The following is an 18,572-nucleotide window of genomic DNA, read 5'->3' as shown; positions in this document are numbered from 1 at the left end:
GGAGTGACCGGCTGCCTCCGCCGCCGCCGCCGCCGCCGCCGCGGTCCCAGCTGGGCGCCCGGGAGCCGCGATGGGAGCCGCCGAGGGCCTAAAGACCAGAAATCACGCCTCGAGCGCGCCGAGACGCGCCGCGGCAGCGTGCCCTGCCGGACAGCCATCACCCGAACACCCGTACCTGACGCACCTCGGCGCCGCCGCCGCCCTCCCCGGCTGCCACCTTCCCAGCTCTGCCCACGCTCTCCTCACGCTCTCCTCCTCCTTCCACACCATTGTCCCGCTCTCCTGAGTGACTGGAGAAGGGCCTTTAAGGATCGCATTTATCCTCCTTCCGTACTTCGGGAGGGATGCCCCACGGGCCTCTCTACCCCTAACGCGCTCTGAATGTCCTCTGGTACCCTGCTTCAAATTGCAGACCCCAGCATCAGCATCCTCTGGGAACTTGTTAGAAATGCACCATTTCTGGCCTGCTGAATCAGTATCTGTATTTTAACAAGATCTACAAATGATTCCTACACGTGCACCTTAACGTTTGAAAAGCACTGGCCTCTAGTGAATGGTCTTGCCCACTTCAAGAGCCAGTTGCCCAAGACATCCATGATTTTTTCCTATTCCTGTCGGCAACCAAAATCCATACTGAAACAAGCTTTACTTAGTGTTCCAGATGCCTTCCAAAAGTTGCTGGCTTTCCCATCCCTGCAACCTAGGAAAAATAAATTGACTCTACACTGCAAATAATCCACCTCCCAATCTCAATTCGTATCTTCATCAAACGTCAGAGATACGCTAAAACCTTCCCTCTCCCCCCTCACCGCAGCTGAACAATACTTTGGGAAGGTTAAAATGTTTGCAGTAACCTGGAACTAGAGCTTTGTGACTGCATACCATGGGAGGAATAATGTGGGAATGAAAGAAATATTACCTGCTACATAAAGTCTGAACTCTTTATAGAATGGCATTGAAAGCCATTCTCCACAAACTGGTCCCTACCTACCCCTCCAGTCTTACCGCTAACTAACTTGATTCTTCTGCCCATCCTAGAATGCCCTCCACCTTCCTCTCTGATGATCTTAATTCCATCTGGACTTGGAAGTCAGCTCAAATCCTGCCAAATATCACTCAAATCCAAATATCAGCTCAAATCCTCTCAATATCACACACACTGTAGCTTATTTTGGACCCTTATGTTACCTTGTATTACTAGGTAGTTTAAAACATGTTATGTCCTGGTTTCTGAATTAATTACCAATACCTCGCAACCTTAAAGTCCTACATTAGTGGTTATCAGCGTGTGGTTCCCACACCAGTAGCATCAGAATCACCTTGGAACTCATGAGAAATCCACATTCTCCAGCTCCACCCCAGATCTACTGGATCAGAAACTTTGGGGGTGAAGCCCAGCAATCTGTATTTTAACAGGCCTTTTAGATGATTCTAATGCATGCTCATTTTAAAATTACTGAGTTAAAATATCTGTTAATCCCAAAGGAACTCATTGGTAGGGGTTGATTTGACTATATGCAAGTTTTATTGCTTTTCAGATTGAGAACTAAGCTCCTTCGCTCACGAATAGCTAGGTTTGAAGGTAGTCACACTTGCTTTTGGAAGAATTATCATTGATTTTCATAATGCTTTTGCTGTTGTAGGATTTTTGTAACTGGGTTTGTTTGAAAAGAAGGAAGTAATAATGATAACTAGTCACTTTGAGGAAAAGGAAACATGGAGTTTTGCCCCCTAAACCCTGGTACTGAATAGCATATTCTTTTGCTCTCTCTTAGCATACCCTTGTGAGAGAGAATAAGCTGTGGCAAATGATCTCAACAGGTGCCAAAATGAGACTTAGTTGATGGGCATGTGAATGCACATGACTATTGGAAGTGTACATATTTTTCATGCCTTTTTCTAATGCTAACCTGTTATTAGCCAAATCAGTTCCACAGAGAATTTTCTAAGAAAGGCATGGAAGGAGAGAAGTGGCAGGAAAAACATTCTCAAAATCATGAGTCTTTTTCTCATGGGCAGTATCATCAAGGGCCTATCCCTTGCACTGAAGGTCAAGTCCTAGTTCTCTCATTCATGCTCAACACTGACTGTATTGTCTTGCAACCCATATACTTAGACACCTGTGTTAAAGTGAGAGAATAGGAAGATATGGCATCATATAATCCTTTTGAGGAGCTTTTCTATTTAGTCTAAGGATGAAGAAAAGACATATGTCATGCACTATTTTTTCCCTCCAGAATGTTAGTCTTCATGGTGCCTGTGACTGACTGAAATGTGATTATTAATCCAAGTAATATTTATCTGGGAATAGAAAAAGTAGATGAGGACAAGTAGCATTGCTGCCACTGCCAACTTGGCTTCTCAACAAAGGCACGGTCAGGGCATTTATGTGGACAAACTCAGCCAATGACTGTGCTGCTGTGCCTTGACTGGGGAGGATAGAATTTTATTGCAATTTCCTAAAGTCAGTGAGAGTACAGTCCAGAGTTTAATCAGTACTGGCAAATAGCCCTTGGCAGCTTTGGGTGGATAGAGTTCTCCACCTGCCCAGCTGGGTACCATGCCCTAAGCACCCACATTTGATGCACATTCATGATTTCTGGGTTGCTTGTAGTCCTCTCCCCCATCTGTCTGAGTGGCAGAGTGCCCATTCCACAACAGTCTAATATTCTAATAGTTATTCTTAACCTTTTTGGGGTTACACATCTCTTTGAGCATCTGCTGAAAGTTGTAGACACTCTTCCCAACAAGTTACACAATTATATAACATGTACATACAGATGTATACGTAAAGTTTCACAAGATACTTCACCTTCCCATGTCCCCAGAGATGAAGTCATGAACTTCAGGTTAAGAACGTAGAGAGTTCTATGTTCCCCAGGACGTAGAGAGTCGGTAAAATAACACTTTTCCCCCCAAATATCAAGGATAACTCTAAAGAACGCTGCATTCTTAGGAGACCGAAGAAAAGGAATGCTAACCAGAGGCATAAACAAAGTGCTATGGGAATGCTAAAGAAGCAGCTGGTAGTGCCAACAGGGTGATTCAGGAGTGGCTTCGTGGAGAAAGTTCTTGCATCAGATAAGTATGAATATAGGATTTTGATTGGGACAGAGGATCCCTCCAGGATGAGGGAAAGTGTAAGCAAAGGCGTGGAAGTGTAGAAGTACAAGGGTCGCTCTGATGTGGCTCAAATGTGAAACACATAGAAAGAGAGGAGAATGGAAAGGTAGAACAGAGCCAAATCATGGTGAGCTTCAAAGACAATGAGATTTCCAATGAGGAGCCATTAAGCTTTCGGAGTAGGGTAATAGACCTGCTCTAATCTGGAAAGACTATTTGTGAGGGCAGTGGCATCATCAAAAGGCAGAGTGGTGGGGCATTTGGGAAAGTTCTAAATATCCTAAATTGGAAACTGTGAGCGAAACAACATGGCTTTGCCTCAACTTTTTAAGGTTGCCTGATGTTTGCTCTAGAGTTTTCTATTAAGTTAAATCAAGATGAACCCAAATACTTACAATTGGTTAGGTGGGGAAATGTATTTCAGTGAGTTAAGAGTCTGGGATGCTGAAAATCTGTTTGGAATCTTGAAAGAGGGAAAACCAACTTGGACTGAAAAGAGAAAAAAAGAAAAAAGCCCTGCCACTAATCAGGCTGGGAGGACAGACACAGATGAAGGCAGCTGCAACGTTAATAGAAAACACTGTTTCTGCCAAGATCAAGCAGCAGTTAGAAATTACAATAACGACCCTCTCTTTGGGTGGTTACTGACCAGTGATGCCCCAGACCACGTGCTATTTTCATTTCTTACTAGGGATACCCAATTGCTCAGTCATCTTGACACCTTCACTTCATGACAACACCCAGTTCCCAGTTAATTGCCTCTTTTTCTAATCGTACCTCAAAACAACAACCAATGCAAAACTGATCCCTGCTTCCCTTAGACCATCTTCAAAGTCCTTCAGTGAGAGCCCAGTTCACAAAAGATGCCTACCTCTTCCTGCTTGTCTAGCAGCAGGCACTCCTCTGATGTGCCCTCCCTTTTTCCAAGGAAATAAATCTGCTTTTTTTCACGCTATAGACTTGTTCCTGGTAGTCTTTGGCTGAGGAAGTTTTAATAACCCATTTGATAATGAAAGCTACCTGTTGTCAGGACTCAAAAGTCAAGGTTCTTCAGGAAAGAGGTCTCCCTTTCTGTGTCAAAGGCACAGCAAAGTAGCTGCCATTCTCAGCAATGAGACTCAGCAGTTTCACACGTAGACTCTTCCAACATGGGAGGAAGTGATGCTTTGGGCAGATCCCCCTGATCCTTCATCCTTTAGAGAAATATGGATTGAGATAGAAGGTTTTTAAATGCTTTTAAAAACTATTTCTGTGAGTGGTATTTTCAGAAAACAGCTTATTCTAAGTAAATGGGATTAACAGAATTCCAAGACAGAAATAAAATGGGTCTAGAGAGATGATGGCAAGTTCTGCCCTGATTCGATGCAAACAACGTATTAAAAATAGGGCAATTTTGATGATGCCGACCTCTTTGCATGACAGAGAAAGATTGAGTGAGATTTTCATCGAGAGATGTTATTATAAAGAAAACAGCAAAAAGAGACGGAGAAAACCAACAAGACGAAACCATAAAAACAGAGAAGAGGAAGACAAGTTAGAATTGGGAGCTTAAACAAAGTGAAGGGCAGGAGCACCAGTAGAATCAAGAGTCCAAATAGGAGGGTTTTCTTTGGTAGAGAAGAAACAGCTGCTTAATTCTCAAAGTCAGAGCAAAGAAGAGCCAGAGGGTGACCAAGTGGGAAATCTTGAAGGGGAGAGGAGGGCGGCTAAGAGTTAAAATTCAGTGGCTTCCATCTTTGTGCAGACACAAGAACAGGAGGTGCTGGGCTCTCTGAAAGGGAAAGAAAATAGGGGAATATTCAGCACTAGGAAAGGGGATGAAGAGGCTAAAAGGGACAGCCCACGTGGCTCATGTGGAGATAATGTTGACTAGGGGGATAAAACAATTTCTGAGTCCTTCAAAGAAAACCCAGATGCCAGAGATAATAAAAATAGTACTTTCTGCTGTTCTGCATAATAGTACTTATGGCTGTAAAACACTTTAGAGGATTAACTTTTGTTGGTTTCCACATATAGTAACTCAACAGACCTGCTTTGGATTCATGGAATCTACACCTAATATAGATGAAAAAAATTGAGGCTCCGAGGCATTTCACCTTTTGACAGCCTGCAGTGCCACAGCAGGAAGCTGTAGCCTTAGGTGGTAAAAAAATGTAATTGACATGGGTGCTCCACCAAATAGAGATGCCTGGGAAACTTCCATCGGTAATGCAGGCTCAGAGCGTCACAGTGAAGAAGAGCATGAGGCCAGCAAATGCGTAATTGAGGAATTCAGTGCAAGCGATGGTGAAAGACTGATGAACTATTAGAATGCGCTGACCACATCTTGGGTTTACTAAATACCTGTGCTGCTTTGGATAGCAATACCTGCCAAACTGATAGACATGCACGCCACACACACACACACACACACACACACACACACACACACACTTCTGTGGATATCTTTGTTCTTTGCTCTCTTAGTCAAGGAGTAACTTTCACTGTATCTGCATTACAAAAACAAAAAGTCTGTCCCAAGCTGATACCTGTTCTAGCAAGTGACCCCCTTGTTCCCTTCACCTTTTCCTAGTCCACTTCTGCTGTTTGGAGAGAACCTGGAGATATGACCCCACAGAATGTAGGCAATAATGAAATGGTGCCAACCTTAGGTTTAGAAAATCCTGAACCCAGGAATCGTCCTTGGGTCTGGATGTGTGAATACCAGCATTCTGAGAGACTTCTTCCTGAAGCTGTCTGATCATGGTTGTGCTGTCATTCATTACTCGCCACAGAAATCACCAACAGTCATCATTGAAATCGTTTACGGGCATGCTGTAAATATTAAAGGAGCGTGTTAAACTTACATTGTGTGCAGCAGCAGCAGTTGATGCTGTTTTATGGAGATGATATTAGCGAGCATGCAAAAGTGTCAGGCTACCACTCCCACCATCCCTGTTCCTCACAGCTCCCCTGAAGCCTGACGCTGGACCACAATTTTAACTCTTTAATCACAGCAGAGAATCATTCAACATCATTTCCACGGAACCAATCTTATCCCTTAAACTAGGGTTGTAGTTAATGATTGTAGATACCTTTTTGTACACTCACCACCCAACTTTCTATATTAAACATAAGGGCAGGAGGATTTTCTTTGAAGTTTCCCAAGGGAGGAAACAACATTTCACCTTTCTTAGAGTTCAAGCCAGTGTGCGGGAGTGCACCCTAGGAGTTGTATGACCTGTCTGGCTTCTCTTAGGCTTTGTGTCAAGTGGAATGGGTCTTCTGGCCAGCTGGGACATTGGTCTGTCCTGATTTGTGAAATCTACTCAGAGTTAACTCAAGACTTATTTGGGTTGTCTCATAAGTCCTGCTTGCTGCCCTGGGATCTCCTCCACTAGCCCACCATAAAGTCAGAAATTTCCACCTCTATACTTGAGAGAGTGAGCTAGTTCCAGGAGACATCAGTTAAAATGCAAATAACTTGGTAACGTGTTGGAAATATTGCTAATTTCCTTAGGAGTGATAACGATATCATTATCTTTAGTTCATAGGAAAACTTCCTCATTCTGGGGAGAGGCATACTGGAGTATTAAGGGTGAAACGTCATGATATCTGTGATTTACTTTTGAATGGTTCAACACTATAAAAATATGTAGTGAGCACACATATACACACATTCATACAAACAGAGAGATAAAGCAAATATGGCAAACAACAATTGTTGAATTAAGGTGGAGGCTATGGAGGTATTCTTGGATCTGTTTTTTCCAACTTTTTGGTATGTTTGAAAACCTCCATAATGAAAAAGTGGAAAAAATGCAGGCTCCCAAACATATCTCAGACCCAGTGAATCAGATGCCCTGGGTGTGAAACGAAAAACGCATTGTTTGTGAGCACCCAAAGTAAGTTTTAGGCACACTGAAATATGAGAGTTATTGAATTACAGTGCTAAGTGCTCATGGAAGCATACATGCAGTAGGTACATGAGAAAAAGAGGAAATGATTTGGGGGAGAAAAATCAACTCAATTAAACACTTCTATTTCCTGTGGGCAAAAAAGTGCAATTTAGTTAACTGGGCGAGAGTAATGCTACTCATAAATTGCATGAAAATGAAATTTAAAGAACTTAAAAGAGAGTTTTGGTGGAGAACAACAGGAGGATCAAGAAGGTCTGGGAGAACAGCATGATGTTCTTGTTCTAGAAGAAGTCTGAGCAAGTGTTCAGAATTCCTGTGACCAGAATTCTGCAGTGGCTCCCACCTACTCATTATCTGCCCTGGTGGCAAAATCACCAGTGGAGCTTTAAAAAATATATCGACTATTACCTGCTGTACCCAGCCCCTACCTCCAACTATTAGAACAGAATTTCTGTATTTAAAATGCTCATGGATAATTCTAATACACAGCCAAGGTTAAGAACTAGTTACCTCGACAACGAAAGCCGAACTCTCTAGTCAGTAAGTTCTGTCTCCTCATGGACGGGAAGCTGTCAGAGCCATCTTGGTACCCCAGTGGGTCAGCCCAGTGCCTGATGCTTAATCCATTCTAAATAAATGTTAACTGGATGAATACACTGATGAGCTACACAGATGAATGGACATGAATTAGGAACCCTGGGCAATTGTAGATAATTTGAATATCCTAAAATCAAGGTGAGAGAGGGAAGGGAGCTCAAGGGTGAGGCAGAAAGAAGGAAAAGTAGACACCAAAGAAAATTCCACCTGCTTTGCCATTTTCCTTAGAGCTATGCCAGGACTCATGATCTCCTTTGCAAACGAACAGGAGAGTGAGGGACATAAAGCCTCTTTTTTCAATCTCTGCACATGCGGGAGCCCCTTCCATGATAGGTTCACACTGTGTTCTCATGGTCCTGAAAAGCTCCAGAATATTATTTTTTTAATGGTCAAAGATGACTAAATCCCATGGATCCCAGGGCCCCTGATGGAGGCATCCTTTTAGTGTCTTACTTGAACTGCTGTAAGATGTAAAATCTGTGTATCCATTTAAATATTTATCTATTTCTTGCCTGAGGTTTGGGCAGGATGCAGGTTTCCTTTAGTAATGGAGTTGTGACTTATAAAGAAGCATGTACTGGAAACTCCTGTTCTTTGTATATTGAACATAAATAGGTGTGTTTCCCTTAGCTGGTAGACAAGAGGAAGTTGTGATCATTCCCTTGAGAAACATTAACCCAAGTCCCCACCCAGAGATGGGTCACTGGTGATTCTTTCTTTTGGATGAAAGGAGGAGGAACAAAACAAAATAGGAGAGAGGAAGGCAATAAAATGAAAATCTGAGCTCTCTCCCAGATATGTGGGTGGATAAGTGGGGCCTGGCTTTGGAAAACTAGTATTTCAGGAAAGTCCATTCCTTTGCTCAAGGTATTATTACTCACCCACTTCACCATTGCCAACTCCTGAATGTGAACAGTAGATTAAAAAAGGTGAAGAGGACCCACTGACGTATACTTAAAACTTGTCCTCTGTTCCTGACATGGAAATTTGACTTTCTTGAGATTCAGGCAGAAGAGGTTTGTGCACATGATTTCCAAGTTTTCTTCCAGCTCTTCTGGCCTCCATGCTTTCTCCCCATTCCAACTGACCAGCCCAACTGTTAAAATTTTTGGCTCATGGAAATTTTGTAGAAGCAGAGGAAAATTCTGGAGATCTCCCCTGAAGTATGTCCATATCCACAATGTTTGTGCACACTTCAGGTGGGTCATGAGCCCCTCTGAAGCTACTGTTGTAAATCCTTACCATCTAATCTGCTCAAAAACCTTCAAAAACGCCCCATGGCCTACCAAATACATGCTTAAGACCTGTTGGCTGCCTTTCAAAGTGCCCCACGCTATATATCCTACCTATACTTTCAAGAGCATCTCCCAAAATTCATTTATTTAGCTTTACAGGTAATAAACCTCTATTCCTTACAAAACATTAAAGTTATACATTGTGGGCATAGGTGTATGTTCATGTATACATGCAAATATATCAAACTCAGAATATATAAATACATATTATAATATATACAGAAATATATATATCTAATAATACATTACAATAATGTAATATATAAAATATAAAACATATTAGAAATGGAAGAATAACAAAGATGTATAATATACAGGGCTTGCTCACTATCATTGCTTTATAATTTGCATATATTATCTCTGCTACTATATTATAAGCTACAAGGTAGAGGAAAATGTGTTTTATCTATCTTTGGTTATCTGAGGGTCCTCAGAATAGTGTCATGTATAGAATAAATGATCAGTAAAAATTCAGAGAACACATAACATTCTTAATTAGGAATTAAATTGACAGGTTAAGGAGACTATGTACACCAATAGCTTTGATGAATTATCAAAGCTAAGTTAACCACCTTCTGTAGGGAATACTTAATGCCAACTTCCTAGAATAGAGATAAAATATATGGGAAAAACAGCTCTAAAATCTTTTGTAAAAACAAACCAGAATCCTATATGGAGAGAAGAGTAACCATAGAGCAATTTATATAGAATATCATACTTGTAATTAAAAACTCGGCTTTATTGTCACCCTTTCAGAAACTATTCAGTCTAAGGTAACTAATTTCTAGCACACTCCTCTATTTTCATTCTTTGCATATCACTTACAACCATCTGATATTTTTCCTTTTCAGCTGATTGATTGATGAATTGATTGATTTTCAAATTGCTTGTCTCCTCCCACCAGAATGTGAACTGTATAGGACCAGGGACCTTGTGTGACTTGTTTCCTTGCTATAGACACAACTATACACCTAGAGCTATATATTGCACAAAGCTGGTGGACAAATAAATACCTGCCAAATAAAGGAACACATTCACAAAAATAATACTATGTATTATCTACGGATGTTTATGTACATTTGCAAAAATATAAAAGGTATTGGAAGTGTAAACAAGAATCTTTGGGGGTGGGGTAAGTATTGAGTGGTCAGAGTCTTGGAGGATAGAACTCAGCACGGTAGTTAAAGGAGACTTTAGTTACATGAGAAATGATTTATTTCTTTAAGAAAATAGACAAGAAGCACGAGATGACAAACATTAACTATTCTGGTGGTGAGAATTTGAGTGTCTGTTATATTGCTTTTTGTACTTTTCTCTATCTTTTAAATTTCTCAAAACAATTTTTTTAAAGGTCTGAATAGAGAAGAGTGAATTTATCCTAGCTTTACAGGATCTAAAGCTCTCTGATGTGCTGTTACCTATACTTGATCATCACAGTAATTCTGAAGTAATTATTACCAGCCTTATTTTATACAGGAGGAAAATGAGACCAAGCTTGATAAGGGGGCTTGCCGATAAGGGCGATGCTTGGCTGAGAACCTGACCTAGGGACGATTTCTCTTTCAAGAGATAACATCACTGCCCCATCAAACATGAGGGCTAGACCAGAGGTAAAAAAAAATTAGCTTTGAGGCCAATAGGCAAGAGACCTAGAAGAGTTAAATCTAAATTGACGAACAACAAATAGGTAAATATTTTAATACAAATAGAAAATATGCCTCACATGATCTCAGGCAAGTTGCTTAACATTTTAAGGCTTGTTTTCCTCTCCTATAAAATAGGGTATTTACTTACAGCATTTGATTCTTTTTTTTTTTTTTTTTTGCACTGGGTCTTAGTTGAGGCTCGCAGGCTCCTTAGTTGTGGTTCACCGGCTCCTTAGTTGCAGTACATGGGCTCCTTAGTTGCAGCAGGCAGGCTCCTTAGTTGTGGCTCCAGGGCTCCTTAGTTGTGGCTTGCCAGCTCCTTAGTTGTGGCATGAGAAGTCTTAGTTGCAGCATGCATGTGGGATCTAGTTCCCTGACCAGGGATCGAACCCAACCCCCTGCATTGGGAGCGTGGAGTCTTATCAACTGCCCCACCAGGGAAGTCCCATTACCTCATTTGCTTCTTGTGAGCATTGTATAATTTATGTATTTATGTATGACATAAATTATATAATATATATATAAAAGACACAGCGTAGTATCTGGCACTTAATAGATTGTTCAATATTTGTGTTTCCTCTCAGTTTCTTATGCTACCATGTATTATGTTGAACAGTTAGAAATTGCCTTTTTTTTTAATAAAAATCATTGAATATGGACAATTTTGTGAGGTTCATGCTGCTACTCTTTGAATGTGACCTCTGATAACAACCATCAGCTACTTCATCTTGAATTCACACATGAGGGAAGGGCAGAGCAGAGTTTGAATAAAACTGATGATTGTTTGGGGCTTGGGCTGGAGAGTCTATTTGCAAGGATAGGTAAAAGGGATGTGCAAGTGTGTAAGGAGGAGAAGGATAGTCCAATTGGCAGAGAAGGGTTTACATAATCAGGGTTAGGCAACTGCAAGCTAGACAGCTGCTCAATAGCTTTTGGCACCAAAATATATTGACCAGCTGGGATATCATTAATGCTTAACAGTTTTATCCTCATGACCATACCTTGGCCAATTAGGTTGTCTTTGACCACCGAAGGGTATGATATATTCTGATGTAAATGCCACATGTGTATATGTGTAGCACGTATCTTGTTGCTTTGATGTGTTGTAGAATATACACTAAATATAAATGCATTCGTTTCTTCAGAACACAAGGTTAAATGGTGTGATTAAAGAGGAATAGAATTTAAATAGGCATTAATTTCTTTTAAACAACAATTATTCTGAGAAATACTTTTTGTATATTCTGAAAGTAAAGGGATTCAAATAAAATTATTTTTAAGATGAATTTTTAGAGAATGATTTTAGAAAAAGAAATATGGGTAAGGAAAGCCAGTTCTGCACATTTTTCATACAAATAAATACAGACAGGAGAAATGTAATGACTAAAAGACAGTGATTGAAGGACCTTAACAGAAAGCTGTTTGCAGTGTTAAAAGAAACACTTGGACCAGTGTCATTAGCCTATGAAGCCATTTCAGAAATGCTCTTACTAGGTAATTTCCCAATAGTGTCTTTAAATTATGGGACAGGCAAAACAAATAAGGACAAAATATAAGACAATTGAATGCCACAACATTTCCCAGAATGCTTCATACTCTAAAATTTAATACGTTAAAATATTTGGAATATTTTCAGAATTTGCAACTGCGACATTGGCAAATAAAATTTCTAGTACGGAGTTTTTATACAGTAGCAAAAACACAGTCATCCAAACACAGAACCCTTACTAAACTACCTAATCCAAAATGCATGTGGATAAGGATTTCACCTGTAAATCGTTTTTTAAATTTTAAATCATTTGCAGTTTATTTAATTTGACATCTACTGGAATTCCTTGGTCACTTGCATTAGCATTTCTGGATTAACCTTTAAACCTGGTACTGGTCATATATTTTTCCTTCCCCATAATTTAAGTATAGTTTGGCTACTGATGATTGTTCCTTATCCCTATGTAAACCACTAAAAGTAACGTCAATGTTCCTTCTTCAAAGCTGGAGACCTGACATCAAGAATTTTATATGGGGAGTATCAAAAATAAGGAGGCAACCAAACAAGTTACTCCTTCTATCTATGGAACTACTTAATCATCTGATAGAAGTCAAATAAAACATGGCCTGAGGGCAAAGGCAGCTATAAGTATGAGGAATCCTTTCTACAAATACCATACAGATATGTATATATACATGATATATACATATATGTATAAATATATACATATAGTTTTCTGCTAATGCTTTGATAAGCTATTAAAGAAACCCATTTGTATGGTCTAGTTTCTTTTCCTTCTTCAGATGGAAGGCTTTTACCAAAACTTGTAGACAATAGATCATGTAATATTAGTAGCGGAAAGGACCTTAGCAATCATCTAGTTCAAGTCCCTCCTTTATAGATGAAAAATTTAAGGGGGAGAAAGCTTTTGCAACTTGTTAACATCCTACAGCCAGTTAGCGAGCGGCAGAGTCAAGACCAGATCCCAAATGTGCACCGATAACTAGATGAATGCCACGACCTCTAAATCGTTCTTACTTTGTAAACCACATTTCTCTTAAAATATTACATACCCACTTAACATTTCAGACTGAATAATCAGCAACTTTGCTGATAATAGTGGGATGGCTTTTTTTTATGTTGAGAATCCTGGGATAAAGGGATCCTGGACGTGAAATTCTGCCTGAAAGCCAGCCTGTTCGGGGTGGCCATGCTGTTGCTCTGTCTTCACCTTGCACTGACACTCCTCCACCAGCATCACCAGCTTGACCACGGGGGCCAGGCCAGTGCAGTTGAGCTGCAAGTGCATTGTGGTGAACTTGGCAGGCAGGCAGTGGGAGCAGAAGGGGTAGGGGTGCTGCGCAGCTTCCGGAAAACGAACAGACCTGCATTTTCCAAAGCAAAGGTTGTTCTGTACAACCACTTTCTCACAGTCTTCATGGGTGATAGTCTAAAAGGCAAACACATCTCCATTAAATTATCTTGAGTCATTTCTTTACCATACATGATGCCAAAGCTATAGACTGTAAGCGAGGATAACTTAGACTAAAATTTAAAAGTCTTTCCAGGGACTTCCCTGGCAGTCCAGTGGTTAAGACTTCGCACTCCCACTACAGGGGGCACAGGTTCGATCCCTGGTCAGGGAACTAAGATCCCACGTGCAGTGCAGTGGCCAAAAAATAAATAAAAGGATTTAAAAATCTTTCCAATGTTGGATACAGTTTGCAATAATCAAGTTATGGTATCTTAAGAGCATGGAGCTACCTTAACTAAATTATTTTATTGGATACATTAATAAATTAGCCTGTAGGAAATAACTAAGGTAATATGAAAATATTTTACTCTGCACTTAAATGCCAAACTCTAAGAAATTTTGTCTAATTGGGTGTTACCTGTCTGAAAATTCTAACGGCTAGCTTCTTATAAGTAATGTGCCTTACCCTTCTACTCTTCACAGTGCATTGTACAGAATAACTTCTCAATACATGTTTGTTCAATTGCTCATAGATCAGAACATCCAGAGTTTAATTCTGTCCTATTTTACAGTGCTTATAGTACATTCAAATCTATTAAGTTGCATGGAGCAAAGTTGCAGTACCTGTGCCTCTAAGTCATCATGCATGATATCATCTTTGCGTCTCCCATAACCCCATACACTTAGCTTTATGTGTCCTTCAAAATATATGAGCCAAACACCTTATTTTTAATTTAATTAGTGATAGAATTCAAAATAAGAGTTCAAAGGGAATTTGATTGCCCAATGCTTAGGAGCAATTTTCTAATTATACCTGGGCCAACAAAGCAGTCATTATTATTTGATCATTGACTTGTCGTTGCTGCATATCCTTGCCTTTTCAGAATACTTAACTGCCTTGCACAGTCAATTACCTTATAATACTGCCTGCTTAATTGTGTAGCTTTACTGGACTGTAAAATTTTACTCTATCCTGCATTGCTTTTGGTTCAGTATCTTTGTGTTTAAGGACCTGATGCAATTTCTCAATTTTAATTTAACGTTTGGAGTGTGGGCTTTGCCAGGACTGACTGGAGGCAGTAGATAGTAGAACGCTCCTTTGTCTTAATAGTGTGGAATCAATCATAATAACTGCAAATCAGCCAACACAACGTGAACTGGGAAACAGGCGTTTCTAAGAGGAGGAAACGTGATTTCACATCAAGATTACTTTTTGAAAGCTTACGAGAAAATACATTAAATTAAATCATTTTTGTGATAGTAATGCTAGAAGTAATATGGCAACTTCTGCCTGACAACCTCAACATATTTTATAGACCTATGAAGTAGTTAGGTGTGAAATATAGGGGTTAAGACCATCATACATGCATGTTTGGGGAGGGATCCAATGTATCCCATCTTACCTACAGATGGAATCCACCTGCTCATCCATATCCTAATAGAGTGTAGAGATGTAGCTAGAGAGAAGTTCTAGTGATTGCTCTAAATTCCCAATTTCCTAACTGGGGGTACAGTCAATTATCTCTCCAGATAAGACCACCCCGATGTAAAAATAAGTAAATAAAACCCCATAAAACAAAGCTCTATGCCATCAATATGAATGATTACTATTATTAGCAGTACCATCATACCATTCTTGTAGCATTTCCAAGGTTGGAAGGAAATTTAGGGAGTATGATCATACTTTGCAAAATCCACTGATGAAAGCCCAAGGACCAAATCTGGGAATGAGGTGAGACTCAGGCTCCTGGCACATTCGTCCCCTACTTTCCACCTGTCCCAGCTGTCCACCCCCTCCTGAAAACCTGGATCCCCTTCCCCACCCAGAGCAAATACCTGGCTGAAGGGCACTGTCCTACAGGTCTCCCGATGCACTTCATGGCTTTTGATGGGCAGGATGATCCCCTGAGAAGCTGGACTCATTCTGAACATGAAATGGTGCCAGAATTTCTTGGCTTCTTCCCGAAGAGGAGATTTCTCCATTGGCATCCCCTCCTTTGGCTGAGTGAGACCCTGGGTCCCAGGGAAGAATTGCTCACTGACTGAGCCCTGGGGTGGGTGCAGCTCTCTCTCAGGCTTCTTCCAGAATCTCCCAAACCTGGACAGCATCCTTTCTCTCTGCCTCTGGCCTTCCCCTGCAGTGCTGTCACCTATTAAGTGTGGCACTGCCACAAACAGATCTGGCTTCTCCTCAGCTTCCTCATGGTTGCCCAAGGAGAGCTCTCTGCGATGCCTTTCTAGGAGCAAGAGAGAAACAGAATTCTGACTCTGGCGGCCATCCCCATGCCTTGCAGCTTTCCCTAGAGCCAGGAGCAACAGCAGCTGAAGGAAGAGAAGATGCATGTTGTCCGGGCCGAAGCTTCTTGCAGATTCACAGATGGTGAGGCCCCAAAAGAGGTTCACTCTCTGCAGGACTGTGAACAAGGAGATGCTATATATAGATACCTGCCTTGTGGGATGGGAAGGCAGGTGGTCAGTAGCCAGGCAGAGTAAACACATTCCTTGTTTGCTTGAATTATGTAGTGCTAATGGTGTCCTGCCTTCATTTTGCTTTTGTGTATTTTAGAAGGCCTCAGTGAAAGCCAGGGACCCAGGGGGTAATTAGCTGACACTTTATCGTCTGAGATTTAAAGAGCAGTATTAGTGAAAACAACACATTCTTTGCCCGGATTTCCCATCACTGTTGTTAGAAGGACCAGAGTAAGGTGACATTTGTGGTGCATCTGCTTTGTGCTGGGATAGAACAGACATGTTTTAAAGAGAGAAGTATATCAGATAAAAATTCACGTATACATTTAGCCAAAGATCAGGCTGTTAGGCTCTACACACACACACACACACACACACACACACACACACACAGAGAGAGAGAGAGAGAGAGAGAGAGAGAAGCAGCCAAAGAAGTATATAAAAGTTGTAAGAAAGGGAAAGGAAGAAGTAGAGGGATGTTGAGTTCGTGAAGCAGAGGACACGCCCTGTTACTGAGATGTGGTTAGGGTTGTTGATTTTTTGCATGGTAACAGTAAAGGGAGTATATTCTCCTTTTCCACACATGGAAACTCACAATTCCCAAGTAATCCCCTCACCTTAAGAATCAAATACTTGGTGCTAAATTTCACAACTGGTCAATCATCAGATAAGCTTTTTCAATTGTTCACAAATTTCTCAACAGGATCCTAAGTAATAGACTGACAGCTCATTAGCCCTCACTGAGGATGGGGAAGTATCTTTCCCTCAAGTCACCGTATTGACTTTTTTTTTTTTTTTTAAATTTCTCTAAACAAAGAGCCAGACTTGAGAACGTGGATTCTAAGAACCAGGTTTGATAGCTCTGGGCATGAAGCTGGCTGGTCCATTCTTTACCTTACAGAATCCACATCATCTTTATTCTGCAGTAATTGATGACCAGGTTAAATAAAGATGAAGGCAAACATGACTCTTCAGGGATCAAAGGAAAATTTGTTAGATGACTATCATTCAAAAATATTATAAATCAGATGAGGGTATGAGAAAGGAACATATCCACAAAAGTGGAACCCCAGAATTGAGTTCAATCTACCCTCTACACTAACAGTATTTCCATTGGGAATTGACTCAGTACTTGCTTGTATTTCTCCCCTTTTAATTTAATCACCATATTGTTTGCTTTCAGTAACACACATAAGCCTGGAACATGCCCCTCTCTTTTTCAGTACCAATTAATCTTTCTTTCCAAGAAGTGATCCATTTGAATATTTTTTTCAGACACTAGTGTTCTTCTTAATAGTCAGGCATGATTTCTGTGAGACAAAGCGTCAAGTCCTTTTACCTACAATAATGAATTATTTTTAAATGAACCATCATTTTTCCAGAAATCTATCAGAAGAGATATATTTTACTTGTACCAAGTACCCATAGAACCTGTGCTAGTTTTACTTAAGGTACAGTTGATTCATACTAAATGAACATTAGTATTTGCCATTTCTCTTAAAGTGTTTTTTAAAAATTGCCTGCTGTTTGAGTTTCTTAATTTCCCTCAGCCATCCAATGCAATAGGCCTTCCAGAGCTAGCCACTCTAAATATAAATTACATAATTTATATTAGCTGACCACTTAATTATAAATATGGTGTGGGAGCTAACTATGATATGTTTCCTGATTCCTTTTAGACTTTACTTTTTCATGCCTGAAGTTCCATTGTCATCAATCACAGTTTTTCCCCCGACTGAAAACTATTCCAGAAATTCTACTCGAGGTCTCAGGTTGCTTGTCTCTGAACATAGGGTACAATTCAAATAATTTCTTTTGAATTAAAATTGGTAGAAGACTTACTTTGTGAGCCAAGCATCATATCAGATACTAGAATATGATAGAAAATGATGAAAACTTACTTCCTGCCCTCAAGTAGCCTAGTGGTATCACACATTTTATAACTTTATTAAATTAGCTGTAGGGATGTCAGTTATGCATATTTATCCTTTCCTTAGTCCTAAAACCCTCTTCTTCTGATACTAGTTTTGGTCTTTATAAATGTCATTTAAAAATTACTCATGGAGCATTTCCTTTTGCTGTTCTGTCATTCCTGTTGAGAAAATGTGCAAATATCTTGAAGGGTAAATCTAGCAAGGTAAAGCCTTCTGTGACGAGTACTATGGTACAGAAGTCTATCTTCAACCCCTGCCTTTTACAGTTAAGGGCAGACGACATTCTCCTTTCACCACTGTGTCCTTACATCAGTTCTAAAGCGGTGAATGTGGTACATTATAGTCTACTCTTAAAAACATAAACATTTTGGTGTGGGTCTTCAGTCATACAAGCATAACGTGACCTCCCAATTTGGATGAAGCCAAATGGAGATATAGGTGTGGAGGGGGTCTCCAGACACAGCAGGGAGCTGCTGTGTGGAGAGAGCACCACAAATTGCTGGTGTCCTTAGTACCAAATGCCACAGCGGAAGGCAGGCCTGAGCTTTCATGAGCCCAAGCCTGCCTAAATCTGCTTTCTGGGACCATCTCAAGCCTTCGTGCGAGCCAGAGGGTCCAATCTCATCCTTCATTCTTTCCGATTTAC

The 18,572-nt window shown here is 40.4% G+C and overlaps 1 protein-coding gene across 1 annotated transcript; it reads right to left on the bottom strand.

The window, feature by feature from the left end:
- Positions 1-13,184: 13,184 nt before the first annotated feature.
- On the bottom strand, positions 13,185-16,022 carry CER1 (cerberus 1, DAN family BMP antagonist; the record flags this gene model as incomplete). Its single annotated transcript, XM_081236218.1, has 2 exons — positions 13,185-13,499; positions 15,360-16,022. 2 exons carry the CDS (start codon positions 16,020-16,022, stop codon positions 13,185-13,187), a joined length of 978 nt encoding a protein of 325 aa, XP_081092344.1.
- Between the last annotated feature and the right edge of the window lie 2,550 nt (positions 16,023-18,572).

The sequence above is a fragment of the Mesoplodon bidens genome, assembly GCF_964165515.1.
Source record: "Mesoplodon bidens genome assembly, chromosome: 6".
Classification (NCBI taxonomy): Eukaryota; Metazoa; Chordata; class Mammalia; order Artiodactyla; family Ziphiidae; genus Mesoplodon; species Mesoplodon bidens.
Note: the sequence above shows the minus strand (reverse complement) of the source record. Positions and strands in the feature narration are given on the sequence as shown.